This window comes from Rhinoderma darwinii, chromosome 2, assembly GCF_050947455.1.
Source record: "Rhinoderma darwinii isolate aRhiDar2 chromosome 2, aRhiDar2.hap1, whole genome shotgun sequence".
NCBI classification, from domain to species: Eukaryota; Metazoa; Chordata; class Amphibia; order Anura; family Rhinodermatidae; genus Rhinoderma; species Rhinoderma darwinii.
In genome coordinates, this window is record NC_134688.1 from 117580294 (window position 1) to 117608050 (window position 27757).

At 45.1% G+C, this 27757-nt stretch overlaps 1 protein-coding gene across 5 annotated transcripts in view; it reads right to left on the reverse strand.

Moving 5' to 3' along the window:
• Positions 1–6749: 6749 nt before the first annotated feature.
• CACNB3 (calcium voltage-gated channel auxiliary subunit beta 3) overlaps positions 6750–27757 on the reverse strand; it is a 297646-nt gene continuing 276638 nt past the window's right edge. For all 5 annotated transcript variants that reach the window (XM_075852205.1, XM_075852202.1, XM_075852204.1 and 2 more), the window contains 3 exons: positions 17438–17533; positions 14655–14813; positions 6750–14404 (listed from right to left, as the gene is read on the reverse strand). In XM_075852205.1, the coding sequence (XP_075708320.1) occupies positions 14090–14404; positions 14655–14813; positions 17438–17533 (570 nt within the window). In that variant the 3' untranslated portion in view covers positions 6750–14089. The remainder of the gene's footprint in view (positions 14405–14654; positions 14814–17437; positions 17534–27757) is intronic.

Sequence of the window (27757 nt, forward strand, 5' to 3'; positions counted from 1 at the left end):
GCCAGGTGGTCATTGGTTTTTTGCACGGTCCCGGTTCGAACTCCACTACCGACCTGCCAACAAGAATGTGAGGGCCGATGCCTTGTCTAGATCATATAAGACAGAGGACACTGTGGAGTCCCCACAGAATATTATCGATCCTTCCTGCATCTACTCTGTTAACCCTCTGCAGGTTAGAGACATTCCTCCGGGAAAAACTTTTGTACGTCTGGCTGACAGAGGAAGAATCCTTCGCTGGGGTCACAGTTCCAAGCTGGCAGGTCACGCGGGTGCCCGTAAGACCCGAGACCTAATTGCCCGTCAGTTCTGGGGGCCCACGCTGCCCAAAGACGTCATGGACGTTGTCTCCTCCTGTATGGTGTGTGCAGCAAACAAAGTTGCCCACTCCAGACCAGCCGGTCTGCTCCAACCACTGCCTGTGCCCGATGCACCCTGGCGGCATATTGCAATGGACTTTGTCACAGATCTGCCTCTCTCTGCAGGATGCAGTGTAATCTGGGTGATGGTGGATCGTTTTTCTAAAATGGCTAATTTTGTTCCTCTGACTGGCCTGCCTTCTGCTACTCGACTGGCTGATCTCTTCATGCAACACATCTTCCGTCTGCACGGATTACCCCTGCATATTGTAGACAGTGATGTCAGGGAATTCCAGAATCCCGGAGCAGAGTCTGTACTAGCGCTCTGCCTGGGACTCTGTTCTGGGGAAGACGCTGACACACTGTCCATATATGGACAGCGATGTCAGGGAATTCCACAGAATCTCGGAGCAGAGTCTGTAATAGCGCTCTGCACGGGACTCCGCTCTGGGGAAGACCCTGACACACTGTCCATATGTGGACAGCGATGTCAGGGAATTCCAGAATCCCGGAGCAGAGTCTGTACTAGCGGCTCTGTGTCCTGCAGGCTGCAGATGACAGCCCCAGGGGCCGCATGCGGCCCGTGGGCAGCGTGCTTGAGACCCCTGGTCTATATGATCTGTGAGTGCCATGTGCAGAGAATCCAGTGTATTTCTATGAGATGCTACTTCACACTGCCTCCTGTGTAAACACTGACATAAATCTATCACTAGCAGGAGGCAGGGGAAACAGGCTGAAGCTGCATTACATAGGATACACTAAGACTACAGTTTGGGGACAGAAGTTCTTCAGTATGTCACTGATCTATTACAAGCAAGAGGCAGAAGGGACTGGCTGAAGATGCATCACATAGGATGTGCAGAGGCTGCAGCATTAGGGGCCCGATGTTCTGTCACTGATCTACCACTTGCTGCATTTAGATAGAACTCAGAGCAAGTGCATTGTGATGAGACTCCACCTCCTCTGCCTTTGCAAAGCCAGCGTCATGATGGGATATGTAGGCTGCATCAGGGGAACTATATTGGATGGGACAGAGGAACCAAGTGTCACATCAACTAAAATAGGTATACACAAGAGTTTCTACATTACTCTTTAATAATAGTGCACTATACAAGAAAAAAAAATTGTGCTTCTTTAAAGTAACACTTTGGGCAAAACTAATATATTGGTGCAGATTTATTAAGCTGTCTAACATTTAGACAATGTAAACTTAAACAAGGCAGTCAGAAGATGTGCCAAATGTATCACAGTGGTGCATGCTGTATAAATTTGGTGTATCTTGCTAGACATTTTAGACACTTTTCTCTCTCTTCTACCACCTATTGGTTGGCTTAGTTTAATCAATTTTGGCACTTTGACGCATTTTATGACAGGGTCTAAGCATGATAACGTTAGTAAATCTGCCCTATTGTGTTATGCGTAGTGCTGGGCCTGAGGAGTGGTTCACGACACAGGGATTCGTTCTTCTGTGTTCTTAGCACTAGGTGCTGTATATCACAGTGTATACGTTTTGCCTGGATTATTCATTTAATATTATGATAATTTACACATTCACTCTATAGCCAACATTCTCAGTCCCAATATCGTTGCATGTAAATTTTGACTAAATAGGAGAAAGAAAAAAGTAAAGAATGTCGCAGTGGTGACTGTTGAATTATAGACACACAATGTTAAATACGTTGATAAGGCAATCTGGCATAAGGGTGGCATGGAGTTATGCATTACTGTAGACTGTGCCAGTGTTCTTGGAGGCCTCAGTGCCTATGCACATCAACTGGGAAACTAATCAAGCTCATTTTCAATTTGGAATGTGACCAGATGTCTACTACTCCAATCTGACCACTTTGTTCCATCAACATTGGCAAGTGGGCAATGTATGATAATCTTCTTGGCACGAGAGATTTTTTTTTATGAAGAAAGAACCATCAATAAATATTTTAAATGCAGGAATGACATATGTTGCATATGTACGTTAGGTAAAAGCTAACAATGTACAGCATTTAAAATAATTCTCCATACTGCTGCATTTTAACTCCGTGTCAAGTATCACTTCTATGTTAAAAAATATAGGAGAATTTACCAACCTGTTATGGGCGGCAGAATGTATAAACTGGTATTAAGCTGCTGATTCTTTTAAAAATGCTTATAATGTATAATAAGCTGTGTAATAACCATTCATGTGCAGGGAATTACCAAAAATCTTACCATTATATTTATCGAGTGGTATGTTTAATTTTAAATCTTAAACAGACACTAGATGGCGCTCACGGCAACAGCTGAAATAATTCTCAACCTCCAGGGTTGAAAATTATTGTGCACATTAATGCCTCATGCACACATTGCAGATTTGATCAGTATTTTGCATCAGTTTTTGTAATCCAAAACCAGAACCTGATTCTAAACACAGAGAATGTATAATAGAAATATTTATACTTTTTATTTTTTCATCCACTCCTTATTTTGGCTTGAAAAACTGATCCAAATACTGATTAAATCCATACCTCCCAACCGCCCTGAATCCAGTGGGACAGTCCCGGATTCCAGACAGTGTCCCGGGCAGGGTGGCATGTTCCGGTTTCAACTGTTGAATCCAATGGTGGAGCAGGGAGTTGTCAGCTCACTGCTCCACCATTGACCCTTTATGCCCGTTGTGAGCGTGTTGGTGCAGTGACGTCATCGTGCCTGTCTGCACCAAGCACAGACCATAGTAGAAGTGAGGGATCTACTCCTTTCATCGTGGGGACAGGGCTAGGTGAATATTTATTTTAGTACTTTTATTAGGTACTATGAAGGCATTATACTAGGTTTGTGGGGGGCACACTGGTGGCATTATACTGTGTGTGTGGGTAGCTATAGAGGCATTATACTGTGTGGAGGGCAGCTATGGGGGCATTATACTGAATGGGGGCAGCTATTGGCGCATCATATAGTCGGGATGCAGTTTAGGGGCTTTATACTGTATGTGGGGGGTCATTAAACTTTGGGAAGCATTATGGGGACATTATACTTTGTGGGAAGGCATTATGGGGACTATACTATGTAGGGGACACTCTATGGCATTATACTGTGTGTGGGCCACTATGGGAGCATTACACTGAGGGGTGGTACTATGGGGTCATTTTTACTGTGTATAGAGGGCACTATGGGGGCATTGTACTGTATACTTGGCTATTAGGGGGCATTATACTGGGTGGGGAGGCACTATGGGGGCATTATACTGGGTAGGGAGAGCACTATGGGGGCATTGTACCGTGACTAAGAATGCAGTTGGCATTTGAAACGCGTAAGCGTACCGGTCCTTTGACTATGTGCTGGGTGGATTTTTAATGTTTATACAATAAAGTCCTGAGATTTCCTCATGAAGTGCTCGATAATACCTTTTGTTTGCTGCATTGTGCTGGGCCACTATCGGTGCATTATAAAGCATGGGAGCCACTACAGGGGTATTATACTGTGTGGGGGCACTACAGGAGTATTGTACTGAGTGGGGGCACTACAGGAGCATTGTACTGTGTGTGGGCATTACAGGGGCATTATACTGTGTGTGGGGGCACTATACTATGTGGTGGGCCACTATGGGGGCATTATACTGTGTATGAAGGCACTATGGGGAATTTTAAGGTGTGCTGGGCCACTATGAGGCATTTTACTGCGTGTGTGTGTGTGTGTGGACTATGGGGGCATTATACTGTGTGTGGGGCACTATAGTGGCATTATATTGTAATGGGAGGCACGATGGGGGCATTATACTGGGTGGGGGGCACTATGAGGGCATTATACTGGGTGGGCTGAACTGCGTGCGTTTGGGCGGGGTTAGAGGCAGTACATAGCGTTAAAGATATTTGCTGCAGCATGCTGTGTGCGCCACTGGTTTCTCTCTTTGCAATGCTTGAAATTGGAGAGGAATGCAAATCTGCAATTTGTAAATGAGGACCTAATGTTCATACAACATATTCGTTTATTCAAAGCACCACGAAATCTAGGCCATTTACCTTTAAATATAAAAAAAAATGACCCAGCTAAAAAAAATCATTTGTAAATATTTTATTCTGTTTCCTAGCAGTAAATATGCAAAATAGAAGAGGGTCGGACCCTTGGTAGTTGGCAGGCCTGATACAACAATTGAAAAGCGGATGCCAGAGGCAAAGAAGCCCTATTTCCCAACTACCAATAGAATTGTTCAATTTTAAAATATAATCTTTATTGTGCTATTCCAGCAAACAGACAGACAGACAAAACCAACATGAATGGTTAAAATTCTCAATGCATGGATTGGGTCAGCAGCCGTTAGTGGCTATGGCAGTGTGCACGTGTGCTTGCCGTCTATAGCTGCCGACAGGCAGAGTCAGGAGGCCACTGATAGCAGCAAAGGACTCCTAGGCAGTTAGATTATTAAATTGTAAAACCTTAAGTTCCAGCATGTGTTAAAATTGGATAGAGAGCCCCCCCCGACATGTTTCGCTACGTATGTAGCGTCCTCAGGGGTTAGTCCCATGAACCCCTGAGGACGCTACATACGTAGCGAAACATGTCGGGGGGGGGGGGGGGGACTCTCTATCCAATTTTAACACATGCTGGAACTTAGGCCTCATGCACACGACCATAGCCGTGTGCACGGCCGTGATTTTCGGGTCGGCCGGCTGCGGACTGTCAGCGGACTGTCAGCCGCAGGCCGCCCGCAAATCGCGGGACATGCACATGGCCGCCGCCATTGTTTTCAATGAGCCCGGACCGCAGAACCGGGCCGTAATAAGACATGCCCGTTCTTTCTGCGGTCCGGGCTCCCGGGCCGTGCAAGGACCGCAAAAACTACGGTCGTGTGCATGACCCCATAGAAAAGAATGGGGCCGCAATTCTCCCGTGGATTTTCGGGGGAATTGCGGCCGCAAAAACACGGTCGTGTGCATGAGGCCTTAGGGTTTTCCAATTTAATAATCTAACTGCCTAGGAGTCCTTTGCTGCTATCAGTGGCCTCCTGACTCTGCCTGTCTGCAGCTATAGACGGCAAGCACACGTGCACACTGCCATAGCCACTAACGGCTGCTGACCCAATCCATGTATTGAGAATTTTAACCATTCATGTTGGTTTTGTCTGTCTGTCTGTTTGCTGGAATAGCACAATAAAGATTATATTTTAAAATTTAACAATTCTATTGGTAGTTGGGAAATAGGGCTTCTTTGCCTCTGGCATCCGCTTTTCACTAGCAGTAAATATAACATAATATTAACCCTTTGATTTATATGATGTACCGTGTGGGATACACATACCACCAGTTAAGAACTGAAGACTGAATTAAAGTAAGACTTCAGCCTAACCTTAGCATTCCATGTTTGACGATTAAGAGAAGCTCCACCATCAATTAATATTGCCTGTATAGTGTAAAATCCATCATCTTTATTAGTTTTGCAGAAGAAAAAAAAAATTGTTATTACCTGAAAACCACTAATAAGCTGCTGCTCACTGGTACTGGTGGATCTTATTATAACTTTCTTTTGTTTATGGTTTATATATTTTTTTTTTACCCCCTGCAACTCTGCTCATGAACATTCAAATGATCTGAATTTAGGCTGGATTCACACAGGGCGGAAATGCTGCAGATTTTACGCAGCGTATCCGCACGTTGCTTTTTTTCAGACAAAATCTAATCCTGTTCTTGGCACAAAATAGATGGCTCCCTCACGGAGATCTATCAGCATCAGCTTGTTGACTGTTTCCAAGCAGCAGCAGATTATTTTTTCTATATAGCATTCATTTAAAAACCTGTTGACTATCAAGACAATCCTATCTGAAGGGGGAGCTTCACGTTAAGCACTTTCTCCCACGCATTCCCACACTAGTCTAAGGTCAGGTTCGCATATAATCCATCCCTGTGGAGATCAAAGTTCGGTTCAGTAGAACTGTGGGGAGGTCAGGGTGTTTTTGCTATAATACGGATGCTAAGTATTACGAATATATTAAACCGGTGACCTCCGTGCTCGATCCATATTAGAGGCCCAGGGACAGCTAAAGGAGCTCTTCAGTGTGAGCATCCCAGATCAGATCTCTGCACCCCTGAAAGTATGAAAGGGGTGTAGTGTGAGCTTAGGTGGGTAACTGTAATTTGGCTGGGGTCATTTTGCTTTCAGTGCAGAAGGCGATCCTGAATCCCTGCCACATTTGTGCACTTTTTCCATCCCCTAAAAAATTAAACAATGTAACCAATATTATATCTTTTGTTGTTAGAAAACCAGAAACATATTAAAATGAACTGTGGAAACAAAATGCTTTCCAAAAACTGATTGAGAGAGCAAGCAAGATCGAGTGAGATGTATTATTTACAGGTAGGACATCAAGGGTAAGGAAATGAGGGAAGTTCTCGACAGTAAACGCTTACTAGTCTTACGTGCAGGCTCTGGTATATAAGTGCAACATTTATTTCCATCTTGTAATGTGCAAACTTATCAAAACATTAAAACATGCCATACAAAGAATAGCGTTCTACAATGGTAGAAGGAATGACTGAAAAGAAAATGGCAGAGGTGTAGAAGATACATTTAAATTGAACCAGCCGCCTCCTCATTCAGCCAGTTAGAGGGATGATCGGCTCATTAGTCCATCCATTCTGTAGGGACTAGTTTGTCAGCTCTGTATTCAATCCGCTAGTCGTAAAAATGTTTTCAATGTAAATTTATTTTTACAAAAGGACTAACATAGCAAAAAGAGATAAGTTTGTGTACTGTCGGCCTCAAGGTCCTTTTTTGTGCCCATCGTTCGGTACATAATTCCACCTTTTACTGCAGATCTAGTCGTCCGGGCCACAGCTGTTGCTATAGAGACAGTGCCTGACAACTCCATCTAAAAGGCCGTGGCTGTTAGGCAGTGTATCCATAGCAACCAGTCTGGCTCAAATGACTTACAGCTGATTGGTAGAGAAGCTTGGCAGCAGTTACACCATGGTATTCCTCATCTCATATTTTATTATTAATTAATAGAGAAAAAAAAAACAGTATTGGATTCAAGGGGAAGAAGGGAATACAGAGCTGAGATACTTGACCTTAGGCTCATGGGTTTAAGCAGACAAAATGGCTGCATCCACTGTATAAAAGTGTTAGGTTCACTTTAATTACCGATCCTTTCCAATGCTTTTCAAGAATAAATTAGTGTCATTTGTTCTATGCTACTGTGCGCAGTGGTACATGGACAGAAAGGAACATTACTGTACAAATTAAACATGCTTTGACAATGGAAAAATACAGTTTTTGCACAATTCCTGCACGTTAAACGCACTCCTGATCGATCCAGCATGATGAGCGAAGGCTCTGGTAACAGATCTGTTATACAGAATAGTCTGTTCAGCAGCAGTAGGGTGATATTTATTATGGAGTTAACCCTGAACTTTGTTCCAAAACCTGTTTTTAGATCTAATATTTAGTGATGCGCGTCATAAGAGCTGCTCATAGTCAGAGCGAAAATATGAAGCCATAATGTAATCAAGAGCAGGAGCTGCCAAGGGGATGGAAGGAAGAGGATGACAAAGGTGAAGTCAACCATCTGCTTGACGTCAGTGAATTGTTGCTGTATATAGGCTGAGAGGCCCTAAGGCTACAAGAGTTCCTACAGAATATTGAAGTGACGCATGACAGGACACAGGAAATTAGCTGAGCTACATCCATCACGTAGAAAAAGTCCCGCTACACGTTCTACCCTAGTGCATGTCTGATACCCACATTATAACAGAATCAGGAAGACTATCTTTTCCATTGTACTTCTCGCATGGCTTCTTCTCATGACTCGAACATCACACTCAAAATCATTTTCTATGTACTTGTTTAAAAGGACACATTCTGTTCTACACTGAATTTGGAATTTTTTGGAGTAAAAATATTTTGGGTGTCGTGTGAAAAGTGTCTCTTGCATGACGTGTCCCAGTCATGTAATGCATAACAATGGGGCGGATTTAGCTATGTATTTACCCCAGTATTCTATATTTATGAAGCCCATATGCCACTTTTTCCAAAATGTGCGACTGGGTTGGAATTAGTGGGCAGGGCCTCAACATTGCATAAAGTGTGACTGGCTGGTTTAGAAAATTTCCACAAATTTTCTTATTGAAAAAATGTCTGAAAAAGTTTTATTTTTCCCTGCACCATGTTCAACAGGAGCATGTACTTAGGGGAGGACATATATCCTGTGCAGCTACACAGGGGCCCGAGGGGGTCCACTCTGGCTCCATGGGATTCTACAACTATTGTGCTTCTCTTGTCTCCTCCCCCTGCTCACACTCTCCAGGGGGTCTCCCATAGTTTACACGGACAACACCATCTTAGTCGGCCAATCACAAAGCCTATATGATTGTTTGAGCTGCCCTATGATTGGCTGTTAGTTAATGATGATGCAGTATCTGTGTGTGTCTGAACAGTCGTCAAAGGTGGAGGCGCAAGAGGAAGGAGTCCTGTAGCCTGTAGTACAGAGAGTTAACCCCTTCAATACACTGGACGACCAACAATGTTATCATTAACCTCTTCACTACTCTAGACTACCAGGAATGTTACCAATTGCTGCAGTTGTTTGGTTTAAATATGAGAAGATGTATGTCAGTGAAAGGGGGGCCACAGGCTGTTTTGCACAGGGGCCCTCCGTTATCAGTGTCTGCCTCTGATGTGCCCTGTTGATAAATGTGGTAATCGCTTTTTTTTTTGTTGCCAACACTTGAAAATGTTTAAACACCATTTACAGATAAATATATATACAGTATTTACTTATATATATTCCACATAAAATGTTTCATAACTTTGCAACTACAAGTCACCATTTATATTGTACTCATCCGGAGTTACAACTTGTATTACAGGCTACAGTTGTATTCACAATTCTTCTGATAGCTGTTGGAAACAGTCAACAAGTTGTAGGCAGGCACACCCGATCACACCTTAGCTGAGCTCCAGTGAGGTCGTTTTTCCCAGAATACTGTGTAGCACCTGGTATAACGATAACGCTTCAAGAATGCAAATCGCCACAGCTAGCAAGGAATGCTGGGAGATTTTAGCTATGAAGCCTGCAGAATTGTGACTGCAGCTCTGGATTATAACACGGGCTGTAACTCGGGATCAGTACAATATAAGTAATGCAGTGTAATTACAAAACAACTCAATGTGTACAATGTAAAAATGCTGTGTCTAGAGACGAACGTACAGTTAACCTTTTTTTTTTGTCACACAGTTTTTGTTATGACTGAATGACAACACTTCCAATCATTGACATTTTTGATATATGTGCCCTCGGTGTGTATTTTTGATTTACAGTGAATTTTTCTAGCTACAAAACATGGACCTTAATGGTGATCAGTAAACAGACAGAAATGAACACAATTGTACAATTGCACTAGCCCTAAATTTGCTTGTGCAAGAATGCTACATAAAGCTGAGGGTGTCTGGTAAAGCTGTGGCTGACGTGTTTTGCTCCTATACAATGGGCCTTTGCTATAAATATGTACTAGTCATAATAGTACAAATGATACTTCATGAGGTTATCGCCACATCTCCTACTAGGAAACATCAGCCTTATGTTTCTGATATAAGAAAGCCCATTCCTGGTTTGAAGCCATATAGAACTAGCCATTATTAAACATTACCTCCTTCTACACACACGGTCTATGGTCGGCAGCTCTGTTGGCAAAGCCAGGGGGGTCTCAATGGAACCATTCAGGGTACCGAGTTAATGGGCATCTCACGAATGGGCAAATGGAAGTGACAAGTTCTATGAGTACGTGTTTGTTTAGAAAGGTGCAGAATATATGGAGTACCCTAACTACTCCACTACTGCCCCCTTTAGAATATGAGACTCTTCATGTCCAACTGGAATTGCTTTTTGTGTATTGAATGTCCATTTAACAGGTGTGAAATTATTTTATATTGGAATGCAATGATAAGTGTATGAAGGAGAACATATCACTGTGATTCTTCTGCAATTAATTGCATAATATATCCTTATTGGAGTCAGAGCTAAATTTTTCTGATACAGAGATCCAAATCCCCTGCATAGACAGAGTTAAATGATAAAAAAGAGTCTGCCCACAGCCACCACTAGGGGGAGCTTAGGTGTTTACTGCATGCAATACATTGAAGTGAATAATAAAACAGTAAGCACCTATGCCCCCCCCCCCCCCCCTAGTGGCAAACACAGACATATTTTTATCACTTAAATGTATATCCTTATAGGGGATTTGGAATTCTGTATCAATTCATGAAGCTCTGACTAATATGAAGATATATTAGAAAACTAACCAGCAGAGTATTAGACTGAAAAACAACATGGTGTTAAAAAATGAACATTGAATTTTGCTAAAAGCAGAATTTTGCTTTAAATTGACAGTATAATTTAAATGGAATGTAAATCTATTCAGGAGAGCAGTTTAGCATCTTATAGATGCTCTAAAATAACATGGAAATAGTGGGTGCATTTACATCTACTAAACACCTCCACTTTTTCATGACTGGAGAATGCATAGATTTCCTGCATCATACTCAAATGAGGGCATGTAAGCCCTCCCAGGCCTTCTTGCTGGCTAGGTGGCTAATGTGAGGGTTCATTCGATCGGCCTCGACTCATTTTTATTAAAATTCTAAGCAAATAGAAAAAAAAGTCATCATGTGAGCCCCCTTTGTCTGTAAGGTCCTGTTTACACAGTGCAGATTTGGCAAACATTTTTTTTAAGCCAATACCAGATTTGGATCAAGGAAAGGAAAGACTTTAAGGCCTTCCTTTATATATTTCTTCTGTTCAGGTTGCTAGTTTTGGCTTAAAAAAATACATGCAAAATCTGTATCAAATCTGCACTGTGTAAACAAGGCCTTAGAAGTGAAGAACGGAAGGCTGGTACAACCATTATCTTTTCTTTAGCAGGGGATCTTATAGATTCCCCAAAATAAAGCGTTTCGGGTGACAGGTTTAGGGCCTGTTCACATCAGCGTTGTCTTTCCGTTGAGTGGTTCTGTCGGAGCTTTCCGTCGGGGGAACCCCTCAAGGGAAAGGCAAACTGAAATCTTAGCTTCCGTTTGCATCACCATTGATCTTAATGGTGACGGAAACTTTGCTAATGGTTTCCGTTTGTCACCGTTGTGAAAGGGTTCCGTTGTTTTGACGGAATCAATAGAGCAGTTCCCCATTCACATACATTGCAGCTTTCAGAATCCTGATGATAGTACCAGATAGGTGTTTAGATTCAATCTACTGTAAGAGAATGAGTGTCATCTGAGCTCCCACAATGCACTTCTCCGTAGTAACAAGAAACCAGTGGCATTTTGAATTTAGCTTTCTATCTGAATAGAGAAGTTACTCACCTATATATATATATATATACATACACACATACAGACTTTAACTGTGTTATATTGTAAAATGGCATTAAAAATTGGAGTTTCCTTAAAATGATACATTTAATGCTCCAGTTCGGATACATTTTTCTAGATAGTAGACTACACTACTGACATTCAAAGTACTGCCAAGATTGTCCAGCAGAACGCTTGGAATGGTTCGATGATGAAAGATTAAACAGACAAGTGTGTAGTCAGTATGACTGATCTCTGTGACCTAGTAACTAGCGATCACATCTATAGGCAAGCTCTAACTGTTCCTTTAAGTCTCTTAATGGTTCTGTATACACATAGCTACCATAAGAGACGCTTACATTTATTGCAAGCAGCAGAGATTTCATGGGGAAGAACAACGCAGGCGCTTTAAGATATTTACAGATGTGCAAGAAGTAACAGGCCAAGAAGGTGGTGATTGTGGATGCATCCAAATGATTACATGGTAGGAGGTAAGTAGTTGGCAGATTGAGGACGGTCCTTGCAGGCGCTTTCAGAGCACACATTTTTACATGAAGTGCAAGAACCACAGAATTATTTTAGGAGGTGGTTCCTAAGGAGTACCAGTTAGTATGATAGACACGTTGGATCACTTGCAGGTCTATCAATGGCTCTACAAGACTTTACTCTTCCTTTATAAATTACCTTTACAATGGGTAATTTTGATTTCAATGCAGATCACACTGGAGCATTTCTATAACATAGTTCATACATTGGTATGTAAACTCAATCCTGTTACGTCACAGTAAATGATATGAGCTTATGTAATATAAACTATACCTGGGTGCACAATAATAGACCCAATATCAAATTTACTTACTGCACGAAACGATGGAACCCAATAAGCTGACGCTCATGTGTATAGGAAGGGCAGGAGGCACCCTGATCACTCTGACACCCATTCCCCATTTAAGTACTGGACAGTTCCTAGAAGCCGAGTATTGATGGCACCTTCTGCAATTCAATATTTGTTGCCGCCCTTCCTGAGCTGTACTGGTACCCTGTTTTTAAAGCCTCAAGCTTGTCTTAAGACTTGTCCGAATCAAACTATATATTAATCTGATCCGGTCTTATCGGATATAAGATTTATGTCAAAATAAAGAGAGCCTCAGTGTCATGGTTATGAATCGCAACATCTTTAGGAGTAACACTGTGCCTTTGGCAGCTTTACATACTAGTTCTTCCAGTTCAGTAATGGCGCCTCGTGTATAAATGCGGATATCCTGTAAGATGTTCTAATAGAGCGGTCAGTGCTTGCTCGCTTCCCTCCTGAATAAGTACTAAGAGCACTGGCTGAAATCGCTAATACGGCCATGCTAACTTTTTTTTTTATTATTATTTTTTTAAGATTCTCCAGCCACGAAAGCATCTTGTATACAATTTCTCTTTAAGTTCAGACTCCTTCTAAGGCAAGCTGTGTGTTTTATAAATGTAGTCACCCCCCCTTCCAAAATATGAAACTCTTATTTTTTTTGTTAAAGTACTATCTGGTTAAGAAACTCGATAACTTGCTTTTATAGATATAAAATGTTTGTTCAAACATATCTGTTGTAAACAAGATCTGAGGGAGAATATTATACCTGAAGGGCAGTATTTGTGGCAATACAATACATGGAGACCTGTAATCTTATGATAGGGGTGAATACACTGCCCCGTGATTTTGCAGACTGGCCTAAAAGAAGAGGTGGTGATCTCATCTCTTTACAGGCCCATTCTGAAAATTTGGCGTCCATACAGATTTTTGCACGACCTGCTCTGTAAACTTTTTAGAACTATGAATTCTAGAGATCAGTCAAGCAAATGATCTGTGAGCTGGATGTAGCCCTTTAAGGCTTGTTTCTGACTCACACCATCCCTGACAGCTCCCATAGAGCTTATCTTATGAAGTTTTCTCAGTAATTTTGGCCCGGACTTACAAAAACGTTAAGGTGTATGTAGCTCTATACATATAAACACTTGGACGCTGCTGGTACAGGTGCTTCAGTGTTTAGACAACTCTTTAAAATTATTGCCATAAGGCCAACAGGATAAGATCTGGAATATTAATAGATTTAGTGGCTATTAAGATTGGTTTTCAGATTTCAGCATTTCCCTGCCCGTAAACCACAAGAACATATTTTGTGTCTTGGCTCTACTTTTTGCAGTATTATATTGCCGCCAGGTCCTGCAAATGTGCACCTACCTATAAACAGCCCTTCTGCCATTAAGTTTTGCAGACAGAAGATACCAAGCAAATGGCAGATCAGGCTGCTTTTCTCCATAGTGCATTCTTGACTCTTGTCGCTACCCTGGGATTTACACTTAGTGGCTGTGCCTCATGGCATGCACTGCAATGCAGGAACAGTGTGTGGATGTGTCTTTAAAGGGTGTGTGCAGGGAGACCCTGCTCAGTAGCTGTCCTTGGGCCAGGGACGGTTGCGCTGCCAGTTCGTGTCGTTGTGGTTCTGCTCAGAGTCTCGTTCCAGAAGGCGGTCCTGGGAGTCATGGCCATTAGTGTTGTGCAGTCCACTGTTGTGATGTCTGTGAGGTTGATATAGGTCCTGGTAGGCATCAGAGTATTCGTCCTCCATGTGTCGGGAACTCCTCTGGGAAGAGGCTGTCCAGGTTTTGCGGGAGGTTTCACTGGCCTCATCTGACTGCATTAAGCTGTCTCGCTCTAATGGAGAGTGCTCACTGGCCCGATCCGAAAGAATTTGCTGGTTCTGTTGAGTAGGTCATAGACACATGAAATGCAGGTCGATCAGCCAACGTACTAATAAACCATTTAGCTATCAATAATCTGGTAATACTGGTAAAGCAGGACAGGCGAAAATTACTGTGGTATTATATTAATAAAAGCATTCATTATGCAGATTGAAAGGATTATAGGAAAATAGGATTTTTTTCTTAATCTGAGCTACGGTGATTGATTGTAGTCCCTTTTGATGTGCACACAGATGTTTGTCACTGTACCTGTAGGCCAGGAATGGCAGTGGGAGGAGTCATGAGATTTTGGCCAGTGTGTGGGTGCAGTGGGTGATGTGTGGCTCTCCAGTAGACTTCCATGTACTCGGCAAGGTGCTCACAAGCATCTTCTAGCTGATTCTCATCCAAAATCACATCAAACATTTCCTAAAGTAAATAAAAACAATAATGAATAATTATTTAATGCACAACAGTATGTAATAATAGAATCTCAGGGTGTTTACTATTGTTGACTAATAAAAGCAGGACATACCTCCTGTCATTTATGTAACAACCATATGTGAACAACAAACAGTAATATGTTAATATGCTAAGAATAACGTATATGCTGGACAACAAGAAAAACAGAAACATATGAATTAAAGAGGACCTGTCACCTCTCCTGACAGGTCTAATTTAATAAATACTTGTATTCCCCATAATATAACAATTTGGGAATATATTTTCTTAGAAATCTGTATTGTGCTGTTCCTCTTGTTATTCTTCCTAGAAATATATTAAGAAATTGACAATTGGGCGTTATCATGCCTCTTGTCAAAGGGGCGTTTCTCTACACAGTCTCACTGTGTTAACACCGATTGGACATTGACAGTCTGTGTAGTGAAACACCCCAAACTGGTAACATACATTTATAGGAGGAATAACAGAGGAACGACACAATGCAGAGTCCTAAGAAAAGATGTTCCGGAATTGTTATTTCATGGGGAATACAATCGTTTACTAATACGGACATGTCAGGAGAGGGGACAGGTTCTCTTCAAGAGGCAGATGATTTATTTACATTGATGGTCTGTGAGGCCCTCTGCCTGTCCCCTGGACACCTGATTGGGGAATATTATAGTTCGCTCTCCCTATAGAAATGGACTGGATCCTGTTCAGTCTAAAGAGATATGTAGAAAGAGTTAATGATCTCCCCTACATGTCCCGGTTATGTGGTTACAGGACTTTGATAGAATAGGAAGTCTAGTGTTTTTGCTTCACTATAATCAGCAAGCACATACAGAATAGATGAAAGAGCTTGGTCAGGATCCCTTGACAATACAACAAAACAAAGCCATGAGCATATGTAGGCCAAACACAGCCGAGTCATGAAAACAGTTCACTGCAGATCCATTAAAACGTTTTGTAAAACGCATCATAAAATGGTGACGACGCAGCATGAACCCGCAGACTGCAGCATTATCGTTGCACTTTTTCCTACCTCTTTCAGAATGTATTCAAAATAATGTTTATATTTTATGTGTATAACACAATGTGCAGCAAAACAAACGTTATAATAATAAGACCAGGTTTATTTACATCAAGCGCTCTGTCCAGGAGCGGAATCCCCGAAAACAGTAGTAGCAGCCGCAGCAGCAGCTGCTAGCGGCGCCATCGAAGGTGTCCCCGGGCCAGGGCGCTTTTAAAACAAACAGGGGAAGGGAGCCAGTGCAGCGCTCCCTCCACCTGCTGTACACCCCGGCCCTGCCACACAGTGTACAGCGATGCCATTCGTCAGAATGGCATCAACTCCTCCTCCTCACATGCACTCTGCGCTGTGAGGAGGAGGAGATAGAGCGCAAGCTCCGGAAAACCCGGCCATCACTCGGGACACATCCCGGTGATAGCCATGTATTACCCGGCCCCATAGACTTCTATGGGAGCCGGGCGGCCGGGTACCCGGCCGAAGATAGAGCATGTCCTATTTTTTGACGGCAGGTTTTCCAGGCCGTCAAAAAATCGGTCGTGTGAATAGCCCCATTAGGGGTCTATTATTCCTAATGCAACCGGGTGCCGGCCGATTTATGAACGGCCGGCACCCGGCCGGGAAACCCTGTCGTGGGAATGAGGCCTTATTGCACTATAAGACTTTCATCAGCAAATTAATCTAGAGTATGACCAATAATTTGTTTAAAGCCATTATGATATTTTAGTTTCACCATAAGCTTTAAGAGAATACATACGATTTATGAATATTTTAATACAGCTCTATGAATTGCTCGTGTATTTGTTTATAAACATTGCAGACCTAAAAAAATATATAAAATTATATATATGTGACTGAATGGCTGCTGGGAAGGTTCCCCTTACAAAGTTAGAATTTTTAGGCTGGGTTCCCACGTAGCATAAACGCTGTGGAATTTCAGCAACGGAATTCTGTGTGGAAATTCCGCAGCATTTACAGTAGCAGCAAACTGAATGAGATTTAGAAAATCACATGTCCACACTACAGAAAAAACGATGCAGAAAAGTCGTGTGGAATGTGTTCTGTGGTGCGACTTTTCATTCCGCAGCAAGTCCTTTACGCTGCGGGTTCTGTGTGAAGATGCTGCGTGTTTGGCCCATAGATTTTAATGGAGAGCATAAATTCTGCAACAATTTTTTTTTTTGCGGATTTACAGCGTTTACGCATCAGAAATAGGTGCACATATACTTTGCTATAACTAATGTTTAAAACGAAATCTGCTGTGAAAAGAAAAAAAGCTTCCGCAGCAATATGAGCAGGAAAAATTCACTATTTGGTGCAGATTTTTGTGACAGATTTACCAGAGTTTTTTTCTTCAGATTTTGCTGCACATTTTCTATTGCCTGAAAATCTGCAGCGTATTGTGTGTGTGTGTGTGTGTGTGTGTGTGTGGGAACATACCCTTAGGCAGCTGCAATTTGTAACATTAATTTTCCCAAGGGATTTTGCGGTCCACCTTTTTTCCATTATAATGCACATTACATCTGTTCTATTTTGGAGCTATAAGCAATATGTTTTAGTAACCTAAGACATATCATCTCCTTACCGGAGGGCATTGTATCAATTTGTCAGCTGCAAGCATCTGGACATTCAGGTGTTTAATTTGAGATTTCCCCCTGGATTTTATAAGTCTCTGCAGCACCTGAAAGAAACAACCAGGGATTACTGAGGGCAGAGCCTTCCGTCCAGCGGTCTGGCACATCAGTAAATGCATTAGTAATACTTTTCTCATGTACAAAAGACAAAATCTGAAATGTATCTCTTTGTCTCCATTACTTTACTGACACTAGCGACCTGTTGATGTTTGCACATCTGTCCACTGCGGAGGAGCTGTCAGTTATACGTTATTCGATACTGTATTTCCAGCATAACATCTGTTGCCTATAGACCATGCAACATCTGGTTTATCGCAGTGCCCCTATTAAAATGTTTCCCGTTGCAGTTCTCTGCACAGCGGGTCTGCCACAAGCGCCACTGTGCATGTAAAAACTGAAGGGGCCGTAGTTTTGATTTATTCCAGGATCATTCTCTGGATCAGGGAGGGTTCTTTCAGTCTAACCCCACCGATCAGAAAGTAACGGCAGACTGCATCGTCCTTACAGCATCTAAAATTATATACGGTATATTTTTTTTAATTGTGTTGTTTCCTCATTGACACCATATGTAGATCATTTCATGATTTCAGGTTTTGTAACAATACATCACTGTAAAATTTCAGCCAAAACTGTAGTGTTCATTAAAGTTCAGAAATTACTATTCACTAACAGTGCATATCTGGAGGAATGCTGAAAAATTATCCCGTGAATGAAGCCTAACTATAGTGAAACAATTGTGATATATTATACAATATATGGCCAAAAGTATGCGGACACCCCTCCTAAACACGATTTCAGGTGTTTCAGTCATACAAACAGGTGCATAAAATCAAGCCCATAGCCATGCAATCTGCATCGACAAACATTGGTAGTAGTGTGGTCATACTGAAGAGGTCAGTAACTTTACCACCTGTCAGTTCGTGAAATTTATGATTTGCTAGATCAGCCCCGGTCAACTGTATGTCTTATTATTGTGAACTGGATGCTGTAATGTCCGTGGCTGCGGGCTGTCAGCTCCAACCTCCCGCTGACAGCCGCAGCCACGAGTCGGAGACGCCAGCGCTTGCATCCTCTCACCTCTGCCGGAACCCGCTCTTAAAGGGGCAGCGCGCGCACCGGACATCATGGAAGACCTTTGACCCGTGAGTACCCTGGACTATAAGAGGGGTCCAGCCCCCTAGTTCGATGCCTGAGCGTTGTTGTGTATCCCTTAGTCTGTCTATGCAAATTGGTCCCTTAGTGTTTCCTGCTCCCAGTGTTTTCCCGTTACTGCTCCTGTTCCTATATCCCGATCTAGTGCCGTGCTTGCTATTGCCGTGCCGTGCTTGCTATTGCCGTGCCGTGCTGGATACCACGCTTGACTGCCTACCCACGCCTGTCGTCACCCGCTGCCTAGTTCCTGCCAAGCTACTGTCCGTGCTGCCACAGGTATCCTATATACGAACTATAGACATTGTCCTGCACCCTGTTGGCCAGCTGCCTTACCGCCAAGGCGGTACGGCCCAGTGGGTCCACAGACTCTTCGTGACAGTACGCTCAGGCCCTGGACCCCGCTGGCCGGTTCAAAACTATGACGACAACGCAAGAAATGCGAGCGGATATGCTGGACCTCCGGTCCCGACGACCAACTCCTCCAGGCGTTGAACATTCTTGCACGTCGGCAGGAGGCACAAGCTGCTGTTCCTCCTACTACACCTCCTGGCAATATTGTTCCTCCTACTACACCTCCTGGAGATGTGGACTCCCGAGGCAGAGTCTGCATTCAATAGCCTGAAGAGTGCCTTCACGTCAGCTTCTATCCTCCATCATCCGGATATCTCTCTACAGTTCTCGTTGGAGGTGGTCGCATCCTCTGTCGGTGCTGGTGCACTCCTGTTCCAGAGAGGTCCCAAGGGCAAGTCAAGGGTATGTGGATACTTCTCTAAGCTCTTCTCTTCCGCAGAACGCAACTACTTGATTGGGGATCGGGAGTTACTGGCCATCAAATTGGCTCTGGGAGAGTGGAGACATCTACTAGAGGGCGCAGCTCACCCGATCTTGATTTTTACGGACCACAAGAATCTGACCTACCTCCAGACGGCCCAACGGCTGAACCCTCGTCAGGCCAGGTGGTCACTGTTCTTTGCAAGGTTTCTGTTTCAGCTTCATTATCACCCGGCCGACAAGAATGTGAGGGCCGATGCCTTGTCCAGGTCTTTCGAGACAGAAGACACCATTGAGAATCCACAGAATATTATCGATCCATCCTGTATTGTCTCGGTCAATCCCCTGCAGATTGGGGACATTCCTCCGGGGAGGACTTTTGTGCGCCTGGCTGATCGTGGAAGAATCCTACACGGGGGTCACTCCTCTAGACTGGCAGGTCACGCGGGGTTACGTAAGACCCGGGATTAGATTGCTCGTCATTTCTGGTGGCCCACGCTGCCCAAAGATATTGTGGACTTCGTTTCTTCCTGTGCTGTATGTGCAGCCAACAAGGCCACCCACTCCAGGCCTGCTGGTCTGCTCCAGCCATTGCCTCTGCCCAATGCTCACTGGCAGCATATAGCGATGGACTTTATCACGGACCTGCCTCTCTCTGCTGGATGCAGTACTGTCTGGGTAGTGGTGGACCGATTTTCGAAGATGGCCCACTTCGTTCATCTGACCGGCCTTCCTTCCGCTCCTCAGTTGGCCAAGTTATTTATTCAACACATCTTCCGCCTGCACGGCTTGCCACAGCATATTGTGTCCGATCGGGGGGTTCAGTTTACCTCGAGGTTCTGGAGAGCCCTCTGCAGACTTCTTGGCGTGAGGTTGGACTTTTCTTCTGCCTACCATCCTCAGTCTAATGGTCAGGTCGAGAGGATCAACCAGATTTTGGAGAACTACCTACGCCACTTCATCTCCAAGCAGCATGATGACTGGGTACAGCTGCTCCCATGGGCGGAGTTCTCCTATAACAATCACACCAGTGAGTCTACTAGGAATATTCCGTTCCGCATTGTCTATGGCCAGCATCCACGAATTCCTCTTCCGGTGCCTGATGCTTCCGAGGTACCTGCAGCTGACTCCACGTTTAGAGACTTTTTGCAGATCTGGCAGCAGACTCGATCCTCCATCCTAATGGCAGTGGACCGCATGAAACGGAAGGCTGACACAAGGAGAAGAGAGCCTCCTCGGTTTCTTCCTGGCACGTAGGTCTGGCTGTCGTCCAGGAATATCTGATTGAGGGTGCCATCATGTAAATTTGCCCCCAGGTTCCTCGGACCATTCGAGGTCCTGCAGCAGATCAACCCTGTCGCCTACAAGCTTCGGCTGCCTCCTAACCTCAGGATACCCAACTCCTTCCACGTCTCCCTCCTGAAGCCTGTGATCCTAAACCGCTTTTCCAAGACTCCCAACCCTGCGGTTGCCCCCAGTGGCCCCTCGGACATCTTTGAGGTCAAGGAGATCTTGGACACCAAGAGAGTGAGAGGAAAAACCTTTTATTTGGTGGATTGGAGGGGGTTTGGTCCCGAGGAGAGGTCCTGGGAGCCAGAGGAGAACCTCAATGCCCCATCTCTTCTGAAGAAGTTTCTCTCTCACTCTGGTCCCAAGAAGAGGGGGCGTAGGAGGGGGGATACTGTAATGTCCGTGGCTGAGGGCTGTCAGCTCCAACCTCCCGCTGACAGCCCCAGCCACGAGTCGGCAAGCGCTGGCCCCAGTCTCCTCCTCAGGAGACGCCAGCGCTTGCATCCTCTCACCTCTTCAGGATCCCGTAGGGTGCGCGTGCAGGCTCGTCCCCGATTTTAAAGGGGCAGCGCGCGCACCGGACATCATGGACGACCTTTGACCCGTGAGTACCCTGGACTATAAAAGGGGTCCAGCCCCCTAGTTCGATGCCTGAGCGTTGTTGTGTATCCCTTAGTCTGTCTATGCAAATTGGTCCCTTAGTGTTTCCTGCTCCCAGTGTTTTCCCGTTCCTGCTCCTGTTCCTATATCCCGATCTAGTGCCGTGCTTGCTATTGCCGTGCTTGCTGTTGCCGTGCCGGATACCACGCTCGACTGCCTACCCACGCCTGTCGACACCTGCTGCTTAGTTCCTGCCAAGCTACTGTCCGTGCTGCCACAGGTATCCTATATACGAACTATAGACATTGTCCTGCACCCTGTTGGCCAGCTGCCTTACCGCCAAGGCGGTACGGCCCAGTGGGTCCACAGACCCTTCGTGACAGATGCGTCTAGGGTGTGGCACGTAAAAATAGTCTATCCTATGTTGCTTTACTCACTACAGACTTCCAAACTGCCTTTGAAATGGTCATCAGCACAAGAACTGTGGGTTGGAAAGTTCATGAAATTGGTTTCCTTGGTCGAGCAGCTGCACATAAGCCTAAAATTACCATGCACAATCTTAAGCGCCAGCTGGAGTGGTGTAAAGCATGCGGATTCTGGAGCATTTATCTGGCAGACTGATAGATGAATCTGGGTTTGGCGGATGCCAGGAGAAGGCTACCTATCAAAATGCATAGTGCCCACAGTAAAATTTGTTTGAGGAGGCTGTTTTTTAGGGTTTAGGCTAGGATCCTTATTTTCAGTAAAGCGTAATGTTAATGCTACAGCATACAAAGACATTTTAGACAATTGAATGCTCCCAACTTTGTTGCAACAAAATGGGTATGATCCATCCCTGTTCCAGCATGACTGTACCCGTGAACAAAGCGAGGTGTATAAACGCATGGTTGGGTGAGTTTTCTTTTTTAATCAGTTCAAGTTTATTCAACAAACTTCACATCAGTACAGGTCATTATACATTCTCATACATTGTGAAAGCATATTTCCACAGACCCAATTATTTATTTCCAACAAAACATTCCCTTCCCCCCAACTCCCCCCTGTATCCCCCAGCCGGTCCTCCCGTTACAAGCTTCTTTATCCTATCTCCTTCTCCTTCCTATTTCCACTCCCCCTCTCACTTCAACTCCCCGCATGTACACAACCGTCAGTAGCTCTATTCCTGAATGTGTGCCCTTGCCCACCCTGCTCCCGTGCCCTTAGTATTCCCTTGAACCCCAGGATCAATTAGAGTGAAACCAGCGCGCGTAGCGTCATTAGTTCCGAGGAAGCATACCCAGAATGATCAATCCACCTAGCCCATTGTTTTTCAAACTTAGTCTTGGACCCCCTCTTGGAGTATATCCTATATTCCATCAGAACCTGAGAGTTAAGTGCCCCTATAATTTCTTGCTTTGAGGGTGGTTCCGCATCCAGCCAGTGTTTCGCTATTCCCTTCCTAACTTGGTATAATATTTTTGCAATTGCCAAACCTGACATCCTATCCCCCTCCAAATCACCAACATACCCCAGCAGCATTACCACAGGATCCAATGGAATCTGTACCTCAAACACTCGACCCAGTAACTCTGCCATGTCTGTCCATAAGGTCCCCAATCTCCCGCAGGACCAGAACATATGAAGGATGTCTGCCTTTTCTTCCGGACACCTAGCGTCTGCCCATAATCCCATTTGTTTCAGAACCCAGAGGGTCCTATACACCCTATGTATCAGAAACAACTGAGATCTCCGTTGTGCTACATTGATGGACAAAGTACATGATGCCGCCAAGACCGCCTCCCAGTGGTCTGTAGGAATAGGACCCACATCTCTTTCCCATGTAGCTTTGACTGGTGCCATAGGATCTCCCAGATGTTCCGACAGCAACCTGCGATAAACCAATGAAATTAATCTCTTTGACGTTACTGCTTTTGCAATATGTTCCAATACTCCGGTGGCATGTATCGCCATGTCTACACTGGCCGCTTGTGTCTGCACAGCATGCCGAATCTGCAGGTACTGATAGAACATGCGGGAATCCAACTGAAACCCCTCCCGTAATTGCTGAAAGGATTTGAGTATGCCTCCCTCGTACAACTGACTCAATCGTATTATGCCTCGCTGCTCCCACTCCTGCATCCCTTCCAATTTACCCAGTTCCCCCAGATACGCATTCCTCCAGACTGGGGTATATTTAGTACACTCTCCTATCTTCAACAAGTGCTTACACTGCCACCACACCTTATGTATGAGAAGCAGGGTGGGTCGAGTACTCGCCATCCTTTTATAGCTGTGTGCTTCCAGTCCTGCCAACGGATTCTCCCCCCCCCCCCCAGATATGATAGGATGCACGCACTGGACCCCCAGGTCTCTTCCTGCTCCCACCCCCAGAAATGCTGACATTGGGCAGCTAAATAATACACCCAAGCATTAGGCAAAGCCAGGCCCCCCTCCTCCTTAGGCAATTGGAGTTTCTCCAGTTTAATCCTGGGTACCCCCTTCTTCCATACTAGCTCTCTAAAAAGGTTATGCAACCTCCTAAACCAATATTTGAGGATCCATACCGGGGAATTATGTAGGACGTACAGCACTTGAGGCATAAGGATCATTTTAATCAAATTCGACCTGCCCAGAGCAGATAGCGGTAGCTTATTCCAAGCCTCTACTTTGGCCTTTATCGTTGTTAACAGTGGCATTACATTAAGGGACATATAATCCTGTGCTTTCGCCGTCACCCTAACCCCCAAATATTTAAACTCCGTGACCACCGGTATCTCAACCTCCTCCTCCGCAGTCTGGATAACCCCCTGATCCATGAACATAAGAGCCGATTTTGACCAATTAATGAGCAATCCCGAATATTTCCCAAAACGCTTGATCAGGGCCATAACTAACGGTAGTGTGCGCTCGGTATCCGCCATGAACAACAGCATATCATCCGCGTATAATGCAATTCGTTCCTCCACCCCCCCATATCTCAACCCCTGTATATGCTAATGCTGTCGTACTGCACACGCCAATGGTTCCACCGCCAACGCGAACAACAACGGAGATAAGGGACATCCCTGACGTGTTCCCCGCGCCAGCGCAAACCGATCAGAGAGGGCCCCATTCACCCTTATTTTTGCAGTCGGGGCTACGTATAACAACCTTACGCATTTTATGAAATTAGGGCCAAATCCCATTTTTCCCAGAACTGACCACAAATATCTCCATTCCACGCAATCAAACGCTTTAGCCGCATCTAAGGAAAGAATGGCTCTCCCCCCACGATTATCCGGAAGAACTTGCAAATTCAAGAACAGCCGTCTCAAGTTCACCGCCGTCGATTTGGATGGCATAAAGCCGGCCTGGTCTCCATGTACCACCCCAGCCACTACCCTAGCCAGTCGAAGCGCCAAGACCTTTGCTATGATTTTAATATCCGCCGTCAATAGAGAAACTGGTCTATAGGAGCCCGGGAGCTAAGGATCCTTCCCCTCTTTAGGCAGAACCACTATAGTTGCTTCATACATTGATTCCGGGAGCCGCCCTCTCTCAAAACTATCCAGAAGAGTAGCCAGTAACTGAGGTGTGAGTTCCTCCCCATATTCTTTAAAAACCTCCACCGGAAGACCATCCGGCCCCGGAGCCTTTTCACTGGCTAGTATCCCTATGGCTGCCTTGAGCTCCTCCAGAGATATAGGTTCCTCCAATGTCATTCTCTCCTCCCCTCCCAGCCTGGGAAGGTCAATCTCCCCTATATACTCTTCCAACTGTTGGGGTGTGTGTTCTGCTCTAGAGGCATATAAATCGGAGTAAAACTGCTGAAAGACTTTCAATATTTGTCCTGTATCAGTCTCTGGCTTTCCCCCCTCCCCCCTAATAGTATGTATATAATTATTCTCCCTCTGAGCCTGCGCCATCCTTGCCAGTAACCGTCCTGTGGTCTCCCCCTCCTCTTAATATTGGCGTTTTAAAAACATCCGTTTATCTGCCCTCTCCAACTGATGCGGTTTTAACAACCTCTGTGCCTCCACCCAATGCTTCAAAGTGTCTGGTGTGTTATCCGCAATATGTAACCTTTCTGTCTCCGTTACCCTTTCCAACAGCGCTTCCCCTAATTGTCTAGACCTGGTTTTTACTGCCGAAATGTGCTGGATGAACACCCCTCTCAGCCACGCCTTCATCGCATCCCACAGTATCCCTTGCGGTACAGTACCCGAGTTGAACTGAAAATATTCCTTTATGAGGTCTAAAATTTGTTTATTATCTATCAACTTCAGCCAGAAGGCATTGAGTTTCCAGCCCCCTTGCCCCCGCCCTGTCCTCCCCTCCGTCACTACCTTCATTAACAAAGGAGAATGGTCCGATAAGGCTCTTTGTAAGTATTCTATCTGGTCTACAAAGGGTACTGCTGCAGGCGAGCACAAGATTAAGTCTATCCTGGATAGAGACTGATACGTGGAAGACGCACAAGAGTACTGAAACCTACTTGGATGCTTATCCCTCCATATGTCCCGCCAGCCCATTTCAGCAACAAGATGACCAAACGCTGTTATTCCTCCCCCTGTCGTGCCAAATTTATCCATATTAGTATTCGGTACCGCGTTAAAATCCCCCATCACGAGTAACGGCACCTCTGGGAATCTAGCCAGTTCTTCCACCACTTTCTTAATACACCCACTTGAAAAGGGAGGGGGAACATACAACACCACCAACAAACAATTCCAATGATAAAGAGTACAGTGTACTCCCACATACCGCCCCTCCCCATCCTGGAAGGAGTCATGACATATAAATGGCACCACCCTATGTATGAGAAGACTCACCCCCCTTGAATATGTAGTGTGATAGGAATGAAAACTATGGCCTACACAGGCCTTATGCATCATGGAGACCGAATCCCTTGTCATATGCGTCTCCTGTAGTCCTATCACCCGTGACTCCTGTTTCTTGATAAATTCAAATACCGCCTGCCGTTTTCTGGAGTCCCGCAAGCCCCGAACATTCCAGGACAGACAATTAAGTGATCCCGTCATCCCTCAACATATCCCAATACATCCTACCCTGTATTCGTAATTTTAAATATCCGACCGGCTGGGTCATCCTTCCCTCCCCCCTCCCTTCCCCCACCCTGTAACATCCCCCGTAAACCTACCCCTTTCCAAGGGTCGGGGCGACAGATAGTATCTGTCCTAACCCATAACATCCAGCATCGGCAGGTCAACTCCGCCCACCGTACACTCAGCAATACCATAACTTGCAATTCACCCTTCCTGCTTAACTGACCATTACTCCCGCTGCCTTTTTGCAAATAAACAGCCATCCCTTCAACATATCAGTACCCCTCAATGTCCATAGACAAATTCCTCCACTCCCTGTCTTCAGTGTGCACCGCAGCCAGGCCCTCAAAGGCCCCCAGGGGTTCAATCAGGAGTCCAAGCATAGCCAGGAACCCTCAATGCCAGTTCTTGCAATGGTCTACGACACCTGGTTCAATCCCGCATCCCCGGCCTCGTCTTCTCATCCGGTCCGCTCCAGATCAACGCCGTCTCTCTGCCTCCGCCGGTCTCAGTTGACTTTCATGGCTGTCCAACCATCTAACCGCTTCTCTCGGTGTCTCGAAAAAGGAGGTTGTGCCTAGAGCCACTATTCTCAGGCGGGCAGGATACATCATAGAATATTGCACCTGTAACGCCCTTAGGCGTCTCTTTATATCCATAAACTGCGATCTTTTCCGTTGTACTTCCATAGAGAAATCCGGGAAGAAGGACACTTTGACCCCATTGAAGGAGATGTCTTGACGTTCTCTAGCTTTCCTCAGGATCTTGTCTCTATCTTTGTAGTGTAGAATCTTTATCAGGACGGGTCTCGGCGGCCTCCCCGGAGGGCCGGGTCTGGTCGGCACTCTGTGCGCTCTCTCCACAGCAAACAGAGGGGTCAATTCATCTCTGCCAAATGTGTCTATCAGCTATTTTTCAAAGAAATCATCCGGATCCGTTCCCTCCACTCTTTCCGGAACCCCCACGAGGCGAACATTGTTCCGTCTCAGCCGATTCTCCATGTCATCTGTCTTTGCCAGCAATGCCGCCACTGCCTGAGAGTGTGCTTGTACATCCTGCCTTATGTTAGGAATCGCATCCTCCATGTCTGAGACTCTCCCCTCCACAGCAGTGGTGCGTTCCGCTACTTTTTGCAAATCATTCCTGAGCAACAAAATGTCCTCCTTCAGTCCACCCATCTGGCATGATAAGGCAGTAAGGACCATAGAATTCTGCTTCACCGCTGCCAAAATGTCCTTTAAGGAGGGTTCCCCCTTCCTTGCTCCACTTTTCCCTCCAGCACCTGGCTGATCCTGCATGGCGCCGCACATCTCCTCCTCCTCCTCCTCACTTCTCATGTCCCCCGCCAAAGGAGAGTACCTGGATCCAGAAGAGGAGCCTCCAGCAGCCTGATCTCCAGCCGACGCTCTCTGCTGTGCCGCCGCACCCCCTGCT